The sequence below is a fragment of the Miscanthus floridulus genome, chromosome 5, assembly GCF_019320115.1.
Source record: "Miscanthus floridulus cultivar M001 chromosome 5, ASM1932011v1, whole genome shotgun sequence".
Classification (NCBI taxonomy): Eukaryota; Viridiplantae; Streptophyta; class Magnoliopsida; order Poales; family Poaceae; genus Miscanthus; species Miscanthus floridulus.
The window spans coordinates 140,505,609-140,524,184 of record NC_089584.1 but is presented as its reverse complement, the minus strand read 5'-3'; the positions used below and the strand labels follow the sequence as shown (position 1 = coordinate 140,524,184).

At 45.1% G+C, this 18,576-nt stretch overlaps 2 protein-coding genes across 2 annotated transcripts; one reads left to right on the top strand and one right to left on the bottom strand.

Moving 5' to 3' along the window:
- The first annotated feature begins 2,415 nt into the window (after nucleotides 1-2,415).
- On the top strand, nucleotides 2,416-3,571 carry LOC136455498 (uncharacterized). Its single transcript, XM_066455499.1, has 3 exons — nucleotides 2,416-2,554; nucleotides 2,655-3,050; nucleotides 3,144-3,571. Exons 1-3 carry the CDS (start codon nucleotides 2,416-2,418, stop codon nucleotides 3,569-3,571), a joined length of 963 nt encoding a protein of 320 aa, XP_066311596.1.
- A 2,784-nt stretch (nucleotides 3,572-6,355) lies between these two features.
- Nucleotides 6,356-17,225, bottom strand: LOC136450980 (probable methyltransferase PMT24). The gene is made up of 9 exons (XM_066451690.1): nucleotides 17,056-17,225; nucleotides 15,416-16,540; nucleotides 15,172-15,321; nucleotides 14,522-14,792; nucleotides 14,326-14,436; nucleotides 13,721-13,895; nucleotides 13,362-13,634; nucleotides 12,687-12,881; nucleotides 6,356-6,881 (listed from the first exon to the last, which is right to left on the bottom strand). Exons 2-9 carry the CDS (start codon nucleotides 16,412-16,414, stop codon nucleotides 6,665-6,667), a joined length of 2,391 nt encoding a protein of 796 aa, XP_066307787.1. The 5' UTR covers nucleotides 16,415-16,540; nucleotides 17,056-17,225; the 3' UTR covers nucleotides 6,356-6,664.
- Between the last annotated feature and the right edge of the window lie 1,351 nt (nucleotides 17,226-18,576).

The following is an 18,576-nucleotide window of genomic DNA, read 5'->3' as shown; positions in this document are numbered from 1 at the left end:
TATGCAAAAATACATATATACGTATTTTCTATATATATAAGCAAGCGGCCCGGTGCCCTTTTCTTGTTTAATCGACAACTGTTTTGATCCCATTCTATTCTATGGACCAAGGATATGATGGATGGTTCAATGTTGGTACGTACGTGCTCCACGTAACCAAATACTCCAGAAGCTCTGTTTACTATATTGATAAGTCATGACTAAAAATACTTATAGCTGATTTATTATAAAAAAATATTATTTATTAATTAAAAAAGTACGGTTTATAAGGTAAAGAAACACGGCCTGAATAGGCTCATGAAACTAGACCGACGCGGACGTCACGTGCGTCACCCGCGTCTGGTAGCGGTAGCGCACGGGTGCCGAATGTTTCCTGGGCCCGGAGAGGATCGCTTCTCCTCTCACGCTGTGAATGAATGAGGAAAATGCTGCGTAGAAAGTTCCAGACGTTTCCAAATTCCCAACGTTTTTGTGGCGTCCATGGCCATGGGGCGACCCACACTTCCAGACGTCTCCAGGTTCCAAATCTTCTTGCTTCACATCACCTTCTTCCTAGATTCATTTGTCTCGTCGCTTTACCATTCGCTGTTCTCCTGTGTTAGGGGTGTTTGGTTTTACGGACTAAATTTTAATCTCTGTCACATCGGATGTTTGAACACTAATTTAGAGTATTAAATATAGACTAATTATAAAACTAACTGCACAGATTGAGACTAATTAGCATCTGAACGTCCAATGTGATAGGAACTAAACTTTAGTCTCTGAAACTAAATCCCCCCTTAGTCGGGGCAGGGGTGCCACTCTTGCCCCGTCAGTGAGAGAAATTTAGAGCTGAAACAAGTATCCCTAAATTTGTGCACATGTTTCTTTGTTCATTATCTCTGGACATGGGACGATGGGAGAGGCAGATTTAGCTATTTAGGCTTTGTTTAGTTCCTCCTCTAAAGTTTACTTCATATTCCATCGAATGTTTTGATACATGCACGGACTATTAAATATAGACTAACAAAATAACTAATTACACAGTTTGCGACTAATTTGTGAGACGGATATTTTAAGCCTAATTAGTCCATGATTTGACAATTTGGTACTACAGTACACATGTGCTAATGACAATTTTTTTTTGTAAATAGCAGTATTATCTACAAGGGAAAACCATCCATGTGTAGCTGCATTTCAGTGAGAGCCGAGACAACAACAAAAAAAAATCTTACTGCAGTTTTATCTTCTCTGCATTGAACCTCTTCCAACCATGCCGCATCCTGAACAGTTTTGTATCTTTCCCGGTGCTCCGTTGCGTTCTCACGCAGTTGATAACATGCAGTCTTGCACCACCGAATCCAGTTTAGGCCCCCTTTGATTCGAAGGAATGGCAAAGGAATTTTGGAGGATTGAGATTTCTATGGTTTTATTCCTATGGAGCCCTTTGGTTCACCGGAGAACAAAGGAATAAATCCTTAGGATTCCATTCCTGTGGCCTCGTTTTACAGGAAACCAAAAATGAGATCGAAGCTTTTGAAAACTTTCCTGGCGCGAAAAGGACAGCTCGCGTGCCTCACGCCCTCGCTCGTCTCCCGCTCGCTCGATTCGCTTCGCGCTTGTGTCTTTCAAAACATTTCCAGCCCAGTCGAAACAGAACATTTCCCCAATCCCCATCACAAGCCAAGGGGCAACAGCGGCCGCCCCATCGTCGGGACGGCTGACGGTCACCGTCGTCGGTGCAGGCGATGGCCGCGCCATCCCCGGTTGAGGCGTCGGCGGCGCCGTCACCTCTGCACGAGACGGCGCGAGGTCCTTCCCATCGCAGACCATCGAGTCGGCCTGCCTCAACGTCGGCGACCCAATCCGCCGGAACCCATCTCCGGCCACCTAGTCCGGCACTCGCAGCGACAACGCCGTACGGAATCGTGCATCCGCGAGTTCCTCCGTCATCCAGGTACTTTCCTTTTCCCCATCTACAAGTGCGTTATTCTTCCCCATCAGAAGCAAGTCGGAGGCGGAGCTCCCCATGCGACCGCACGGCATCCCGAGGACGAGGCCCCAGCGGCAGCTGCTGCCGCCACGCCGCTCGCCCTAGCCCTGCCCCGCGCCCGCGCTGCTCGCCGCAGCCCTAACCATGCCGCGCACCGGCGCCGCCATGCCGTGCCGCTCGCCATACCCAACAGGCCGCCACAGTGCCACTCGCTAGCAGGTTGTAGCCATGGAAGAGGAGGATTTGGGGGTGGGGGATGGTTGCGGCGAGCAGACAAGAGGCGCAACAGCAAGTGTCGCTGGCCACGGGCTTGGCCGGGCTGTTACTAGCGTCGGGAGCCTGCAGCTACAAGAAGCAGAATGAACTGATGCAAAATAGTTTGTTCTACCATATTTTATATGCCTAAATCATATAACATACTTTATTTTATTGCAAGGGTACTGATGTCGTGGAAAGGATCCACTCAGATTAATGTGGTTGATCAACGCACTTTGTCTGATAAACAACAACACCACTCCCAATCACAATGGTCTGATTATGCTGACGATGAGCATTGGTCTACAGAAAATACCCAGGAACTAGGTGATGCTTCTTCTCATTTCAGATGCACCAGTACCCTGCCTATAATTTATAGTTGCATATTCCTAATGAAACAGAGTCTATGTAATCTTCTGAACTGCAGTGAATTTGGGGACCACAAAGAGAGCCGGATGGAGTCACCAAATGAAACTATTCCTTATTGATCTTTTAAAAGAACATGATGTGCCGGGTTTCAGAACACATAATGCTTGGAGTAAGGACGCATGGACAAACATTGTTCGTCGCGTGAATGCAAAGTTTGGTACATCATATTCTGTTAACCAAGTCAAACATCAGGAGCAAGACTTGAAGAAAGCATACCGAAGTGTTAAAGATTTGCTGGCTGAAAGTGGATTTGGATGGGATACTGAGCGAATGATGGTGACTGCGCCTGCAAGTGTTTGGTCTAGTTTTACTGCTCGCAACAACAATAAGGACGCTTTCCATTGGCAAGATAGGTCATTCCCATATTATGATGCTTTATCTTCACTGTACGATGGTGAGGCTTACATATTCTGCACATTTTTATTTGCATGTCTCTTTGATTTCTTAAATTTGGTAATCATTTTTTTTGTTGCACGTCATTCTGCAGGTCGTCATGCCGAAGGGAGAACCCATCAAGGCATGGACCATTATGCAAGCAAAGCAAAGAATGTGTTAGTTCCATCAACACAAACAACACAAGTGGCTGACACATATGACTCACCATCTCCAACGTTAAATGCTCCGGGTGAATCAGATCTACAGTTTCATCTTGATGAAGAGACAGAGGAGCAAACTTTGATTTTTCGCAGCCTTCATCTAATCATGTCCATCAGCCATGCACCTACCTCCACACACATGCATAGAGAGGCATCTGATTCTCGACGTGGTAATAAGAAACAAAAGAGCAAAGTTGCTCTCTCGGATGATGGATTTCATGAGAGATACCTAAAACTGAAGAAGGAAGAAATAGATCGATTTGCTGCTATTGAGGAGAAAAAATTGGAGGATCCATACAGCATCAACAAGAAGGGGTGAAATTTTGGTTTTCGCAAAATCTGGTGCGGGTGTAGCAAAGGTGGGCGTATATATACACATGTAAGCTGTGTAATTGCATCAAGCACTGCTCCAAAATGACGACTAATTGTTTCTCCACTGTGCTGAAACTCATATTGCAAGGTCTCATTACTTGCATTTTTTGCTAGTGCATATAAGAATATAGCAACCTTCTCTTCTACTGAGATCCTTGAATCATCAAGTAGTTGGTTCTCATGCAACTTATTGACCAAAGCTTGGAAAACACCAACTTCCATTCTAAAGTTCCTTTTACTTAGGCTCTCATGGCCTGTTAAGATTTCTTGAACACGCTCAGCTCCTGACAGTTTTGATGTATGTATAGGTTTTTTACTAGATGATGGCTTTGATGAATCTTCTATGGTAGGGAGAACAAATAACATGAATTCATCTTCATTTTGTGATCGGTGTCGATAGTTTGGATCCATGACTAACACAGTGGAAAACCAAGTATGGTACTCAAATATGTTGTAGATTCACTATAAACAGATGGCTACCACCTGGTATTCGAGATGTGAAATAACAAATAAATGTCACTAGCAAGATTGACGTGTACAGAACAAAAACAAAATTATGAGATTCATGACTCACCGTATGAAGTATCTGGTCAGAGCTCTTGAAGAGTTTGGAGGTGAGCTCGTTGTGTTTGGAGATGAACTGTGTGCTTGGAGATGAACAGGATGTGGTTTGTACAGGCGCGTGTGCATATAGGCGCATCACTTCCCTCTCTGCAGTAGGAGGCCACCGGGCCCAGGCGCGCAGGGCACGGCCGCCGTCTGGACTTCGATCGATTCGCGGTCCTGGCGCGGGCCAACAGCGGGGGCGGTCGGCGGAGCGGCAGCGGGCCAACGGCGGGGCGGTCGGCGGAGCAGCGCAGGCGCGGAGGAAGGAATGGACCCAGCGGATCGCGCGCGTCGCCGGCTTGCAGCTATGGAGGACCGGAGGGCGGCCGACCGAGCGGGCGAGCGGCGCGGGCGCGCGGGGCGGAGCCGCCGTGCGAGCGTGATTGGAGGCTGGGAGTGCGCCGTCACTGCTCTGCTACTGCTAGTTTGCTTGCCCTATCTCCTGAGGCCTTCGGCTGTGCGTCATGAATGGGCCAAGCCGCCAAATTGAGAACGGGCCAGTTTAATTCAAATTGAGAGCAGCACGCTGTACAATTCCTTTGGTTTTCCTGAGTTGTTGCCAAAGGGCTTCCAAGTCCATATTCCTATGTTTCTAATTCCATAGGATTGGAGAAGTGGTGCACTTCATTTCTATAATTTTCATTTTCCTATCTTTTTTCTACCCTCCAATCCAAAGGAGGCCTTACTGGGAGTTAGTGACTTGTCACATATAGGGCTGGAAATCGAGCCAGCTCAGCTCGAGCTGGCTCATTAGGCTAACGAGCCAGCTCGGCTCGTTAATATTATGAGCTAGAGGGGTAGCTCAGCTCGGTTCGTTTAACTCGTAAGCTACTAAAAAATAGGACACATATGTTTATTATATTTATGCTACATTAATTCTATAAGGTGACGTCCACCATTATGCAACCATACATGATTAATACATATCAGGTTCATCAAAAGTATCAACCATGCAACATAGCTGGTCCATCCATGATCATGCAGTTCCAGCATACTAACTAGTTGCTTGTAGGGCTGGACAAAATATTCGCGGCTTGCCAACTCGCTCGACTCGACTAAGCTCGTTTTAACTTTTTCACGAGTTGAGCTATAAGTCTAGCTCGCTATTTTAACGAACCACCTCGAGCTAGCTCGCGAGCTGCTCACGAGCTGAAACGAGCTGAGGCCTATCAGCCACGACCATGAATCCAGAATATGATGATGCTGACCTAGAAGTGTACACATATTCTATTGGTATGTAATCATTATTTTCAGTTGTTTCATATAAATTTTAATTTTATAATTATTGTGGTACTTAAATGTTGATTTTATGGATTATTTTCTAGGAAAAAGATGATGATGCTGACATTGAATCTGTGGACTTTCCTAAGTTTATGGTGGCAAGCAACTAGTTAGTATACTGAAACTGTATGATCATGGATGGACCAGCTATGTTGCATGTTTGATACTTTTGATGAACCTGCTATGTATTAATCACGTATGGTTGCATAATGGTGGACGTCACTTTCTGTAATTAATGTAGCATAAACATTATAAGCATGTGTGTCCTATTTTTTTTTAAGTAACTCATGAGCTAAACGAGCCAGCTCGAGCTCGGTAACGAGCCGAGCCGAGCTGCCCCTCTACCTCGTAATATTAACGAGCCGAGCCAAGCTGGCTCGTTAGCCTAACGAGCCAGCTCGAGCTGGACCGAGCCAAGCCGAGTTGGCTCGATATGCAGACTCGATATCCAACCCTAATTGCTTGTCACCACAAACTTAGGAAAGCTCACATATTCAATGTCAGCATCATCTTCTCCCTAGAAAAAAATCTATAAAATCAATATTTAAGGACCATAACAATTATAAAATTAAAATTCATATGAAACAGCTAAAAATAATGTTTACATACCAATAGAATAAGTGTATACTTCTAGGTCAGCATCATCTTCTGAATTCACGGTCATGGGCTGATAGGCCTCAACTCGTTTCAGCTCACGAGTTAACACGTTAAAATAGCGAGCTAAACTTCCAACTCAACTCGTGAAAAAGTTAAAACGAGCCAAGTCGAGCCGACCACGAGTCGAGTATTTTGCCCAGCCCTAGTCAGAGACAGCTGCTCGGTAGCACCAAGCATGCACTGTAGACTGTTGGGTGTTACGTAAACAACAACTTGTACAACAGCTCAAATATAGCACAAGCACACAGGACTGTTCAACTGCTATCCGACAAACTGGACAAGGTGCCCAATTGAACTGAATGCACCTGTGATTTCCAACACACTATCTTACAGCTGCGTTGTGAAACAACAAATGGGGGGAAACAGATGTGTATTATTCTACAGTTACACCAAAGGGTTTGTCCTTTCAGCATCAACAAGAATCATAGGCATATCTAGAGGCAAAATTCCTCTAATTTTACCCTACTTGGTAACAGTTTTCTTCAACACATATATTTCACGTGCTTGCATCAAGTTCCTTGGGCCGCCACATCGACTTCTCGACGCAGAGCAAGCCCTCGTTGCCCTTGGTGTAGGTCATCCGCACCTCCCACTGCAGGGACTTGGCCATGCTTTCCAGTTCGTTTATTGTGTCCGCAGTGTCCCTCACAATCAGTTTGCCTTGTGGCCTCAATACACGATCAACCTCCGCAAAAACTGCCGTCAATTTGCATCTGTAAACAAGCAACTCAGATTTAGTATCTGAAACACTGCAGGTAAACAACACAGGTTTAGTTGTAAGAAGCATAAAGCATGCAAACATGCTACTTGTACATATCAAAGAAACTTGTCAAACTCAACAATTCATTATTGTTTTCTTGCTGAACTAATCACATCAGTAGCCTTAACTTATGAGTCTCATGTTAGTGCTGATCTCATCCGACTCGGCCCAATGGTCGAGTTGGGCCTTGATCCAGTGCCCTGAACGGGGGCATCCAACCAAACCCAGGTTGGTGGACACCCATCGCGCAGCACCATATAGAAGCAGGTGGGGGCCAGGGCACATGATACGAGGTTCACCTGAGCCGCTAGACGCCCCACCTACTTCCTAAACCTAGACCGATCGAGAGGGGTGCTGCCAGCGACAGGAAGCGCCATCACTGCCTCTGCGCCATGCCGGACTCCATTGCGTCCTCTACCCCGACGCCGCCGCCACCGGATCCACCGCCACCGGACGACGCCACCGAGTGGACCTCGACATGGACGGCTCATCCTTCCCCCAAAGCCAACGGTCAACCACTCCTACATCTCCCTCTCTCACTGTCTCCCTCTCTGTATAAGTTATAGGTTGAATTGAACTAAACAAGTATCGGATTCACCCTCTAATCTACACCTAGATGATCCTAAGAATTTAACAATGGTATCGGAGCCGCTGCTCTAGGTGCAGGAGTAATAGCAGTTTAGAAGAAGATGAAAAAGGTCCAATTCGGATCGAAGAAGAGGGTTTCGAACCCTAACCCTAGAAGGGAAGAACATCAGAAGAAAGAGGGTTCGATTCGGCCCGATTCGGATCGACCCAAATCCGAACCCTAACCCGTGTAGATCGATTCGGAGAAGAAAAACAGTAGCAGAGGGTTCGCGCCGAATCCTAACCCTATCCCGACTTGACCCAAACCCTAACCCTAGATCGGACTTGCTCCGGGAAGAAGAGAAAAGCAGATCCAAACAGAGAGAATCAAGGGGAAATGGGAAGGGCTAGGGAGGCGGCTTACCTCGCCGACCTCCACTCCCCGGAGCACTCCGAGAAAGGGCCACCGTGCCGTGAAGAACGGCCGAGCTAAGGCACCGCCGCTAGGCCGCTCGACGGCGGCGCGCGCGCCGGCGAGTGGGCCGGCGACGGCGCCACCATTCCTCCCCCGCGGGCTTCCTTCGGTCACTGCTGCCACTCGGCACTGAGGAAAGGAGGGAGGGAGAACAAAATATAGCTAGGGTTAGGGTTAAGGGAGTGGAGCCGCGTGGAGTCAAGAGCACCGTTGCCCAGACCGCTCGACGGTGGCATGCTCAGCCTCGGGCAAGCGAGCTCACCGGCGTGGGGACCGACGGCGACGCTACCCTGCTGTGCCTCTCGCTCTCCGCCGCGGCGCCGAGGAAGAAAGAGAAAAAGAAGGAAATGAGTTTAGGGTTTCAGTGGAGCGACGCGACGTGGTATTTTGTTCGGGCGAGACGCGCGGACGACCATCGGATCGGATCGAACGGCTGATGGAGCTCAGGCCGAATTGAGCCCAGGCGGGAGCGCGGAGCGGGCGGCTTTGCCGGCCCAGGCCCAGGTTGCGGCCTGGGAGGCACAGCGCGCGCAAGCAGAGCAGGCCGGGCCGGCTTTTGCTGCTAGGCTGAGCGTACAGTAAAGAATTGAATCAATTTTTTGTTTTTTCTTTTTCCAGTAAATATTTATTTCCTGAAAAATGATTAATGGCTCAAGAAAATTAGCAAAAGAATTTTTCCTACGGATAAAATTTACAATTAGGTTTTCTGCAAAGTTTAAAGTTTATTATCTTCTAATTAAATTCGAATCAACGAAAGAATTTAATTTGAAGAGCAATTATATTTAGTAAATCATGATTATGCTTATCCTCTAATTAAATTGGAACCAATAGGAAAATTCAATTAGAGTAGTCTGTTTTTTTAAGTCAGATTATGGTATTGTTATTTTCTGACCAACGTTGATGATGACAATATTATAATGAGTTCAAGTTTGAGGTTTAAATCTCTGATAATTTTTTAACCAACGTGAATAATTTTTCAGAGAGTAGATAAGAACCAAGAAATGCTCCTGAACTAATAGAATGTATTTTATTAACATGTTTCCGCTACGATGAAGTGTTCTTTATCTTCTAATTAAATTCGAGCCAATGGGAGAATTTAATTTTGAAGAGTAGTTTAATGTATTTCAAGTTGATTTACGAGTTTTATGCATTAATTCTATTTTCTGCCCGACAGTGACGTAGAATTGATGCAGAAGCACATTGTTTGTTTTATTTTTAACCCACGAGATCACTCGGCTGCATGCCAATGGACTGCAATGCTGGGGTATGTGAATGAAAAGACTTGAGTCAAGCCAGTTCAGGACAATTTTTTTGTTAGTTTACTAATTTTCTGATTAAATTTGAACCAACGGAAAGATTTAATTGAAAAATAAAGTATAAGTGAATGTTTTAGTCGTTATGACTAAGTTTTCGCATAGATGTATCCTGCACGGGGAGAAGTTTGGCATAGTACTTATGCTAGTCAATCCTGCATGGCAGGAAAAGTTTTCTGATGATTCACATGTTTTGTATCCCGTATAGCAAGAGAAGCTTGGATAGCTCTTATGTTGTCCTAGTATTGACCATAGCATAAAAGAAATACATCGCCATGGTCAATACTAACTAAAGGATAAGAAAAGATGCAAGCGTGACTTACAAAAGTACAGCTAATGAAAGACCTCGTTGAGTTGTTGAAGTGAAATAAGAAAAGTGTCCTCCTAAACGGATCAAAAAATAACTTTGTTTATATGACATAATCATGTGAATGAAGTAAGTTATAAATGTCTCCTTGTTCACAGGCTTTCTGAATAGTTATCGAAATTATGGCACTAAAGCTCGTGCCATATTTCGAGGGGGGGAATATTAAAATCAATTAAGAAAGATACTTTCATTAAAGAGTGAGATAAAGATTAATTAAGATGAAACCGTTGGAGGAGTACAACGGTCACAACAATGATACCCCTAAGCAGAGAAATAGCTAAATTCCTGGACCTTTCAAAGTTCCGACAGGAAGATAACCTTAAAGCGCCATATGGGGTTTTAAAAAGATTAAACTAATATTAAGATGGTGCTTAAAGCGCCATATAAGGTTTTAAAAGATTAAACCCAAAATAAGACATTTGAAGATACACCATTTTTAGAAAAGATGGGAAGATCTGGGGAAGCATGGTATGTAGAGGTATGTAGAGACCTAAGAATTAAAGAAAAGAGGGACTGTGTGCCTACTCCAGTGACTCAGGGGCAACAAGTTTCTCAATACCTATTGATGTTGTATGACCAATACAATACCAGGTGTTAGCTCTTCGATGAAGATGAATAATGTAAATAAGGATTTTGTTATACAGGAGCCTGTAGAATCAATTGTCTCTTGACAATGAAGAGCAACAACAGCCCCATATGAAAGTGCCAGTAGCTGAGGCCCCAGAAGGTTTCAAAGAATTAGTAAACCAGTTTTTCCAATGACTATGAAGTCTATGTTAGTAAAGAAATTCAAATGAAGGGTGATCCCACCACATTTGAAAAAGCCATGAGAAACATTTACTCGTTTAAATGGCAAGAAGATATGAAGTTGAAATGAATTCGATGAATACCAACAATATTTGAGGCTTAGAAGTAATTCCTAATGAAGCCAAAACTGTAGGTTGTTAATGGGTCACGAGACAAAATATGACTCCAAAGGGAATGTAGAAAGAAATAAAGCACAACTTGTAGCAAAAGGCTTTACACAAAGAGGATGAATAGATTACGATTAGAGTTTTCTCTCCAGTCTCATGCAAGGATTCTTTAGAATTGAAATGGTGTTATCGGCACATTAAGATTTAGAGTTACATCAGATGGATGTAAAGACGACATTCCTCAACGGGGATTTGTATGAAAAAACGTTTGCATAGCACGACCCAAAAGATTTTGTCATGAAAGAAAAGAACATAAGGGATGCCATTTGTAAAAATCCATTTATGGATTAAAAGTAAGTCTCTACAGTAGTATTTGAAGTTGATAAAATAATAAGAAAGTTTGGGGTTTTTTAAAGAAAATGAGAAAGACAATAGCGTTTATGTGAAGTTTAAGAATGAAAAATTCATTTTCCACATCCTGTGAATAGATGACAGTCTACTCATTAGTAATGATGTTAATCTATCATTGGAGAAGTTTTGTTGTCAAGTTTCAATGTGTATGATCTTGGTGAAGCGTCATTGGTTCTAGAAATTGAAATTCACCGAGATAAAAGAAAAATGGGTATTAAGACTATCGCAAAGACATACTTATAAAAGATTCTAAAGAAATAAACCTACGCCTACTCCTATAGTCAAGGGTAATAGTTTTGAGAATTTTAAGTATTCCAGAAACCGATATGAGATCGATCAAATGAACATGGTTCCATATGCTTCAGCTGTTGAAAGCTTGTTGAGTGTACAAGTACAAGTAAGAACTTACCCTGACGTAGTGTACGTATCCGGGATATTTTGGCAGAAGTCCAGTTCAAATATAGATCATTGGAATGAAGTTGAAAATATCTTGCAATTTTGTAAAGTATCATAGGCCTCATGCTAAGAAAGAAAGAACAAGAACTCTCAAAAGGTTGAGGGTACAGATGTTAAGTCTTGGCGAGATGTGTAGTGAAATCCACAGCAGTTGCTAACACTCGCAGTTGGAGTATTATTGTGGAAAAGCTCCAAAGAAACAGTTATGGTGTCATCAGTGATGCATACCATAGTATAGCTTGACATGAGGCTTAAAGAACAGGCAAAAGGAGGTTAAGGGAATTTGTATCCAGATTTAACAATGGTAGACAACAGCAATAACCATCTAAAGTAAGTTAACTTCTAAAACAACATGTCAAGTGTGCTGCTACACACATTGACACTAAGTTATATGTTGTAAAGGAGAAAATTCAGAATCATTTTGAAAGCATTGAGAACATAAATATCGAGTAATTACTTGCGGATCCGCTTACCAAAGGCTTACCACCTAGTGCGTTCAGAGAACACACAGCCGACATGGGTTTACGAGAAAGCCTATGAATTCTTGATACTAAGGGCCTAATTGAGTATCTGTTTTAAAACAGAGAGGTGCATTGTAGCTGTTAAATCTAATGGCAACTGACCGTGACGATGAAGCACGCTCTATGCACTGATCTGTGATGGAATGAAAAAAAGATAAAGAAAGTTGAGTTTAAGTATGAGGTGAGATCAAGGGAAAGATTGTTAGTGTTGATCTCATCCGACTCAACCCAACGGTCGAGTCGGACCTTGATCCAGTGCCCTGATCGAGGGCATCCAACCAAACCAAGGTTGGTGGGCCCCCGTCGCGCAGCACCATATAGAAGCAGGTGGGGGCCAGGGCACATGATACGAGGTTCACCTAGGGCGCTAGACGCCCCTACTTACTAAACCTAGACCGATCGAGAGGGGTGCTGCCAGCGACAGAAAGCGCCATCCCTGCCTCTGCGCCACGCCGGACGTCTACGCCATGCCGGACTCCACTGCGTCCTCTACCCCGACACCACCGACTGGACCTCGACATGGACGGCTCATCCTTCCCCAAAGCCGACGGTCAGCCACTCCTACATCTTCCTCTCTCACTGTCTCCCTCTCTGTATCAAGTTATAGGTTGAATTGAACTAAACAAGTACCGGATTCATCCTCTAATCTACACCAAGATGATCCTAAGAATTTAACATCTCACTGGTATATATACCAGAAGGATAGAATAATGTGAAGAACACGAAATACAAACCTCTTTTTGAGCTTTGAGAATAGATGGTCCGCGTGCAGAAGGTCATACGTTCTTGGGTAGGTGCTGAAAGACTCGCACCAGTCATGGTACATACCAAACAAGCCACGCTCGTAAATGATGGGCAGTGTGTCTGGTGAATCAATCGGCACAATATTCATGACCCAGACCTTTTGGTCCCTCAGAGCTGCAGCAAAACTGCCATGCAACGATGTAAAGCATTAGTCCAGAAGAAGGTGCTTAAATGCATTTCTCGTTGTCAACAGTCTTCACTAAAAAAAAAGATTTTTAAAACCAAAACAAAGAAAGATAATTTCTCCAGCTTAACTGAAAGAAAGAAAGAAAAATGCTCAATGACTTATGGTGGACAAGTTGCTCATTATGTTTTATGCTAGCTATGTGCTAGCTTGGTTAACTAGTAGTTATGTAGTGTGATCTGAATTACCAAAAGGGCGTACCCAGTGCAGAGAGCTCCCGTTCTGTGCGGGGTCTGGGGAAGGGTGTTAGTGGCAAGTCTTACCCTCGCCTGTGCGATGCGAGGAGACCGCGACTTGAACCCGGGACCTTCCGGTCACAGGCGGTAAGACTCTACCGCTTGCACCAGGCCCACCCTTCTGTGATCCGAATTACCAAAAAAAAAGAAACATGCCCAAGAAACTAAGACAGCCATTTACTTACCCTCCATACACAGCTCTCATGTCCATGACATTTCTCACTTTGGACCAGTCAATTCCCATGCCATTCACATACGATTTACTTACAACCCGTTTCCAGTGAGCATTATCTGCCTCAAAATCTTCATTTGCAGGCTTTCCATAGACACCAACCTTGGAACCATCAATAAAGAAAGGGGTCTTCTCAAGCCTTTGTGGCCAAAACTCTGGCCATTTTGATCCTCGAACTTTCGAGCCAACAGGCAGTTTGTGCATGCATGCTTCCAAAGGTACATTCCTGCAAATCAAAAGGTTGTGTAAGCAAAGTAGAGAAGCACTCCACCGCATTGAAAATATGTTCTTCTCAAAGAACCGAAACCATACCAAGCAGCGTCTGCATCATCAGATTCCTTGCACAATGGTGGGTTGTTTTCGGATCTTTTCTCGTAGCAAACGTTGTCCATTGGCTTCTGAAATATGACCATACCAACTTGATTTAACTTATCCTTAGTCTTGGTGACCATCTTCCAGCACATGGACTTTGTCAAAGTGGACATCGCTGAAAAGATTAAGTGGCCATATGTTATGTTAGAAATATAATTCAATTTTGCACAGTTGGTTCATAGCATCTATTTTGAACAAATGCAATCCTTCCCCATCAATGAAAGAAGTTAACCCCTGATACTTAGGATTATTCAGTACTTTCACTCATGAACTGCTGAATTTGTTCTGCCAGTAGTTGCTATACAAGAAAGGGGGAAGTACACACAAGCAACAGTCTGATCTTTTCTTTATGTGTTTCAGTGTACGAAATATAAATTTGGTATGGATGCCTTATTAAAGATGGGAGGCTGTATGGTATTTCGACATAACAAATCAAGTTACCAGCTACCCTACTTATGGATCTACACTTCTCAAAGTGATGGTATGCAGTTTTGATATGTGACATTCAGTTAGGGTGAAACTAAACTCAGCAGTTAGTGCAATACCATTCCAAATCTCAACATCCTCTGGGAGCTTTTGGTAAACAGGAGTGGCAGACCAGACAAAGTAACCACCAGGTCGTAGCAAGCGGTTCAATTCCAGCAAAAGCATGCCACCTAAAAGTAGCAGGAGTCAGCAATAAGATTCACTTATATAGCAAATGAATAAAAGAAAGGAAGACATGTCACCAACAAGACAAACCTTCAATGTGCCAAGGGACCCTGCAGCGAGCACAATGAATGACATCAAAGACTCTGCTGGGGTATGGAAGTCTCTTGGTGCCCATCACAGCTGATATTGCTGGAATTCCCCTTTCTAATGCAAACTGTACTTGAGCTTCATGCTCATCTTTCGGAGCAAAAGACATGGTAAGCACATCTCTATCAAACATGTACCCTCCAAAGCTAGCAACTCCACAACCGACATCTAGAATGACGCGGCTTCGTTTGCCCCATGCAATATCAGGCAGTGCCTGTGAATGGCAGTTTAATCAGCATATGATGAAAGCAAGTGTGACAATATCAAGTTCAAAGACGCAACATGAAACTTTCATTATCATGGTACAGTACTAAGCTTATTTGCTAGATTAATATAGGGATGAGACTAAAAAAAGGAAAGTTGTATCCGCCGGAATGAGAGGCTGAAAAAACACATGGCTGGCTGTGAAAGCCTGATGTCATTTAGTCTAGCACATACAAACTGTCCTCAACACGTGTAGATTTCCATAGGGTGGCATTTGACAAATTATGATTGTCGACTAGTGAATCAATCACTGATGCTCAAAAGTGAGACAGATATAAGTCTAATGGGTGACTAATATGGGATGCTAGGATGGTGATGATAATATATACCTGCTGAATAGTATCAATATAGTGGAGGGCACCATTCTTGAACTGAGTCCCACCCCCAGGGAACAGGAGGTAGTCACCTGAGACTTTAACCCAATTTTGATGCCCCTTGTACTCTGCGAGCCTAGTGTGAGGAACATTGTTGTACCATACCTGCAAAAAGCAGCACAACTTGTAATAAGAAAACAGAGATCTTGGTCAACTAAAGATGATTCAGTGTTGTACAATTTAGAATAGACAGAATCACCTTGTCCCTGCTCTTTGGCCACTCAACTGGGCGTTTATATCCTTCTGGGAGTGGAACAAGGCAGGTAGGAGGCTCCTCAGGGCAATGCCTCTCACGATGTTCATAATGTTTGGTAGTTCGAAGCTTCTTGATAGCCTTCTCGTTGTCAAGGCAAGGTATGTAATCTGTCGAGGCACTACTATTACATAATTTCCAGGTATAGCTGGTCGCATCACCTGAAGACTTTGATGACGCTTGGACTTCCTTTTCATTCTTTGACTCTGCAGCCTGTGTGGGGAATGAACCATTCTGGGTATTTGACTCCTTCAGAAGCTCTGATTGGGCCCCATCAGGAAACACCTCGTTGGAGTTAGAGCTCTGATCCTTCTCTCCATTTTCTTCCACCTTCTCTTCTATTTGAGGTTGCTCCTCCTGAGTGACATCACCTTCAGGCTTCTCTTCTTGATCGTCCTTGCTCTCAACATCAGGTTTTTCATCTTCACTCTCATTTGTGATTTCATCACCTTTCTTCTCCCCGTTCTTCTCCCCATCACCATCATTCTTCAAGTCATCTGACCGCCCTTCTGATTTCCCATTTGCATCATCAAACATATCCTTGGTCTCCGCTTTCTCTGTCGGCACTTCCGGCTCCTTCTCTTCAGGCTTCTCCTCTGGCTTCTCAGCGAACTTCTCTTCCTCAGGGGCATCCTTGTTATTGGGCTCCTCCGGGACCGTGGCATCGTTGTTGTCTGTGTCCTCAAATTTCTCAGAACCTTCGCCAGCATTGCCAGATGGTGCCTCCTGTGACGCCCCGAAATTGACAGGCGCAGGCTGCTGCTTCACCACCGCCGGCTTCTTATTCGACGAGATCTCCAGCGGGAAGACAGTGGACGATGTCATCATCCACGCGCCGACTAGGCAAAGCGCCACAAAGACGACGACCGTGGTGGTCGTGCAGAACGCCGACGACGATGAGGACGGCCGGCGGCCGTCCATCTTCCCACCTCGGCCAAATGCCATCAGTGCCTGGCGAACATGTACCGGATCACCAGCCTTCACGCGGTTTATCTCCACCAACTACCGCTGGACCAAGAACCCCAAAAATCGCAGCTTTGTCTGCTCTAGGCTGCTACAGCCGCGCGGCACCTGAAGCAGCAAGCCACAAAAGAACTTAAAATCGCTGCGGGTTTAAATCAAGCTGCTGGATCTAAAGACGGAAACGCTGGATCTACTGAAGCAACAACGGAAGGAAGATCCGTTGTTGGTGCTATTAGCTTCTTGTTTGCTACTACTACTACAGCGGCTCTTTCCCGGTATAAGAACACGGGAAAACGCGGAGAAATCCGCCCGCGTGGCCAAACATGGAAAGAAATTTAGTAAAGCGTGTGCATTAAAAAAAACCCGTTCTGTTCCTTCCGCGGAGAGCTACCGCATCTTCCAATTGAGCTGATTCTCAGCTGGGCGCAAAACGCGCACTAATCAATGTCCGATTCCAGAAAATGAAGAAGAATAAAAGAATAGCTAATCCGGCAGGTCGCTCGCTGGCTAGCTAGCTCATCGGCGGAAGGACGGAACCAGCTGTGCCGGATCCAGGACAGCAAGCGGGTGCAAGGAGAGAGAACGGAGCAACAATGCGGATTGCGGAGGCGGTGGGTTGGTACCTCGCCGGAACCGACCGGAGCTGTCGCGGTGGCCCTCCGCGCGGATCTCGAAGAGTAGTGAGGGGACGGGAGGCGAAGCGCGCCCTTGGGTTCTCTTCTCTGCCTCCGCACCGGGCTCGCCGCGTTATAAAAGCGGGTGGGCAGCGCAGTGTGAGTGGAGTGCAACCTGTTGTGTAGTGTGTCCAGAGCGGAAGCGGAGGAGATGGGTTCGCATTAGACGACCGTACGTAATTATAATATAATATACGCTATACAGTACGTTTTACGGGTTAGATCAGCGGTGTTCGGATCCGGCTAAAAAATTGAGAAGATGCATAGGAGGATATTGGATGTTCGGATACTAATAAAAAAATAAATTATATAATCTGTCAGTATTTTACGAGACGAATTTTTTAAGCCTAACTAAACCATCACTAGCACATGTTTACTGTAGCAAAATATTATCGAATCATGAACTAATTAGGTTTAAAAGATTCGTCTCGCAAATTAGTCGCAAACTATATAATTAATTTCGTAATTAGTCTATATTTAATACTCTATGTATGTGTTCAAACATTTAATAGGACAGCGACTAAAATTTAGGAGGGGCAACCAAACACCCCCGCGCCGGAGATCTTGACCAAAATGCCCGATCTGAGTGTTCGGTAGTTTCGTAGATTTGCCCTTTTAAGATGTTGCTATTCCTCCCGGGGCTCAGAAAGAAAAACGGCGATGCTTTAATTGGGGCAAAAAGGGTTATCGGTAGGAAGTTGGTCGAGACCATAGCCTTGTCCTATGATCGTGGACTATAAGTTAAAATAATATTTTTTTTCATATTAAACTAGTTAATAATAAATAATTTATGATCATTTACGATGAAACGAGTGACTGCAAATGCAAATAGGAGAGTAGTATTAGGCCAAGGGCACACACAGTGTGAGGGCGACGGTGCGAGAGGGCCCGTGGCGGGAGTAATAAGTGCGTGCGCGCCCGGCGCCCCCCTCCAGTGCACCGTCCGGTGTTCGGCGCGGCGGGTCCTCCGCGCCACGGCGCAGTGAACCGGGCGCGTGCATCCCGGGAGTGTCGGCTTGCCACTCCCCTGCTTGTCGGTGGCGGCCGTCGGCATCGCCCGGTCTGGACGTCTGGTCGATGGGCCCCGGAGGCCGGAGCGTCACGAGGCTGCTGATTGGGAGCGAGAGCGAGTGGGGCTGGTTGGGGATAATCCCATTCCCGCCCGGCCCACCAGGTTGAGGCTGGCCCACTAGTCACTAATGGCTCATGGCTGGGCTGGCTAATGCCGCCTGCCCAACAACCAACCCCTGTGGACGCTGGGTGGCGCCATGGTGGACTTCTGCCGCCTGCCACGCTCCACGAGTTGAGGCTCACCAAACTGCTCTTGTTTGTGCTAATCGGCCGGCGCAGAGGCCGGTTGACTGTTTCTTCATTGGAGGGCTATGTTGACTCGTACTAATAATACTAGGTTGACTTTTTATTTTTAATTCCAAAAAAGCAGCAGTGCAGAGCTGCCCACCGATGGACACA

Excerpts from the sequence above, each read along its gene's own strand:
- LOC136455498 (XM_066455499.1), top strand. The coding sequence starts at position 2,416 with ATGTCGTGGAAAGGATCCACTCAGATTAATGTGGTTGATCAACGCACT. Across the intron at positions 2,555-2,654 it reads AGAAAATACCCAGGAACTAG|TGAATTTGGGGACCACAAAG; the intron begins GTGATGCTTCTT and ends TCTGAACTGCAG. Across the intron at positions 3,051-3,143 it reads TTTATCTTCACTGTACGATG|GTCGTCATGCCGAAGGGAGA; the intron begins GTGAGGCTTACA and ends GTCATTCTGCAG.
- LOC136450980 (XM_066451690.1), bottom strand. The coding sequence starts at position 16,414 with ATGGCATTTGGCCGAGGTGGGAAGATGGACGGCCGCCGGCCGTCCTCA. Across the intron at positions 12,882-13,361 it reads ATGAGAGCTGTGTATGGAGG|TTTTGCTGCAGCTCTGAGGG; the intron begins GTAAGTAAATGG and ends GTTGCATGGCAG. Across the intron at positions 6,882-12,686 it reads TTCTCAAAGCTCAAAAAGAG|ATGCAAATTGACGGCAGTTT; the intron begins GTTTGTATTTCG and ends GCTTGTTTACAG.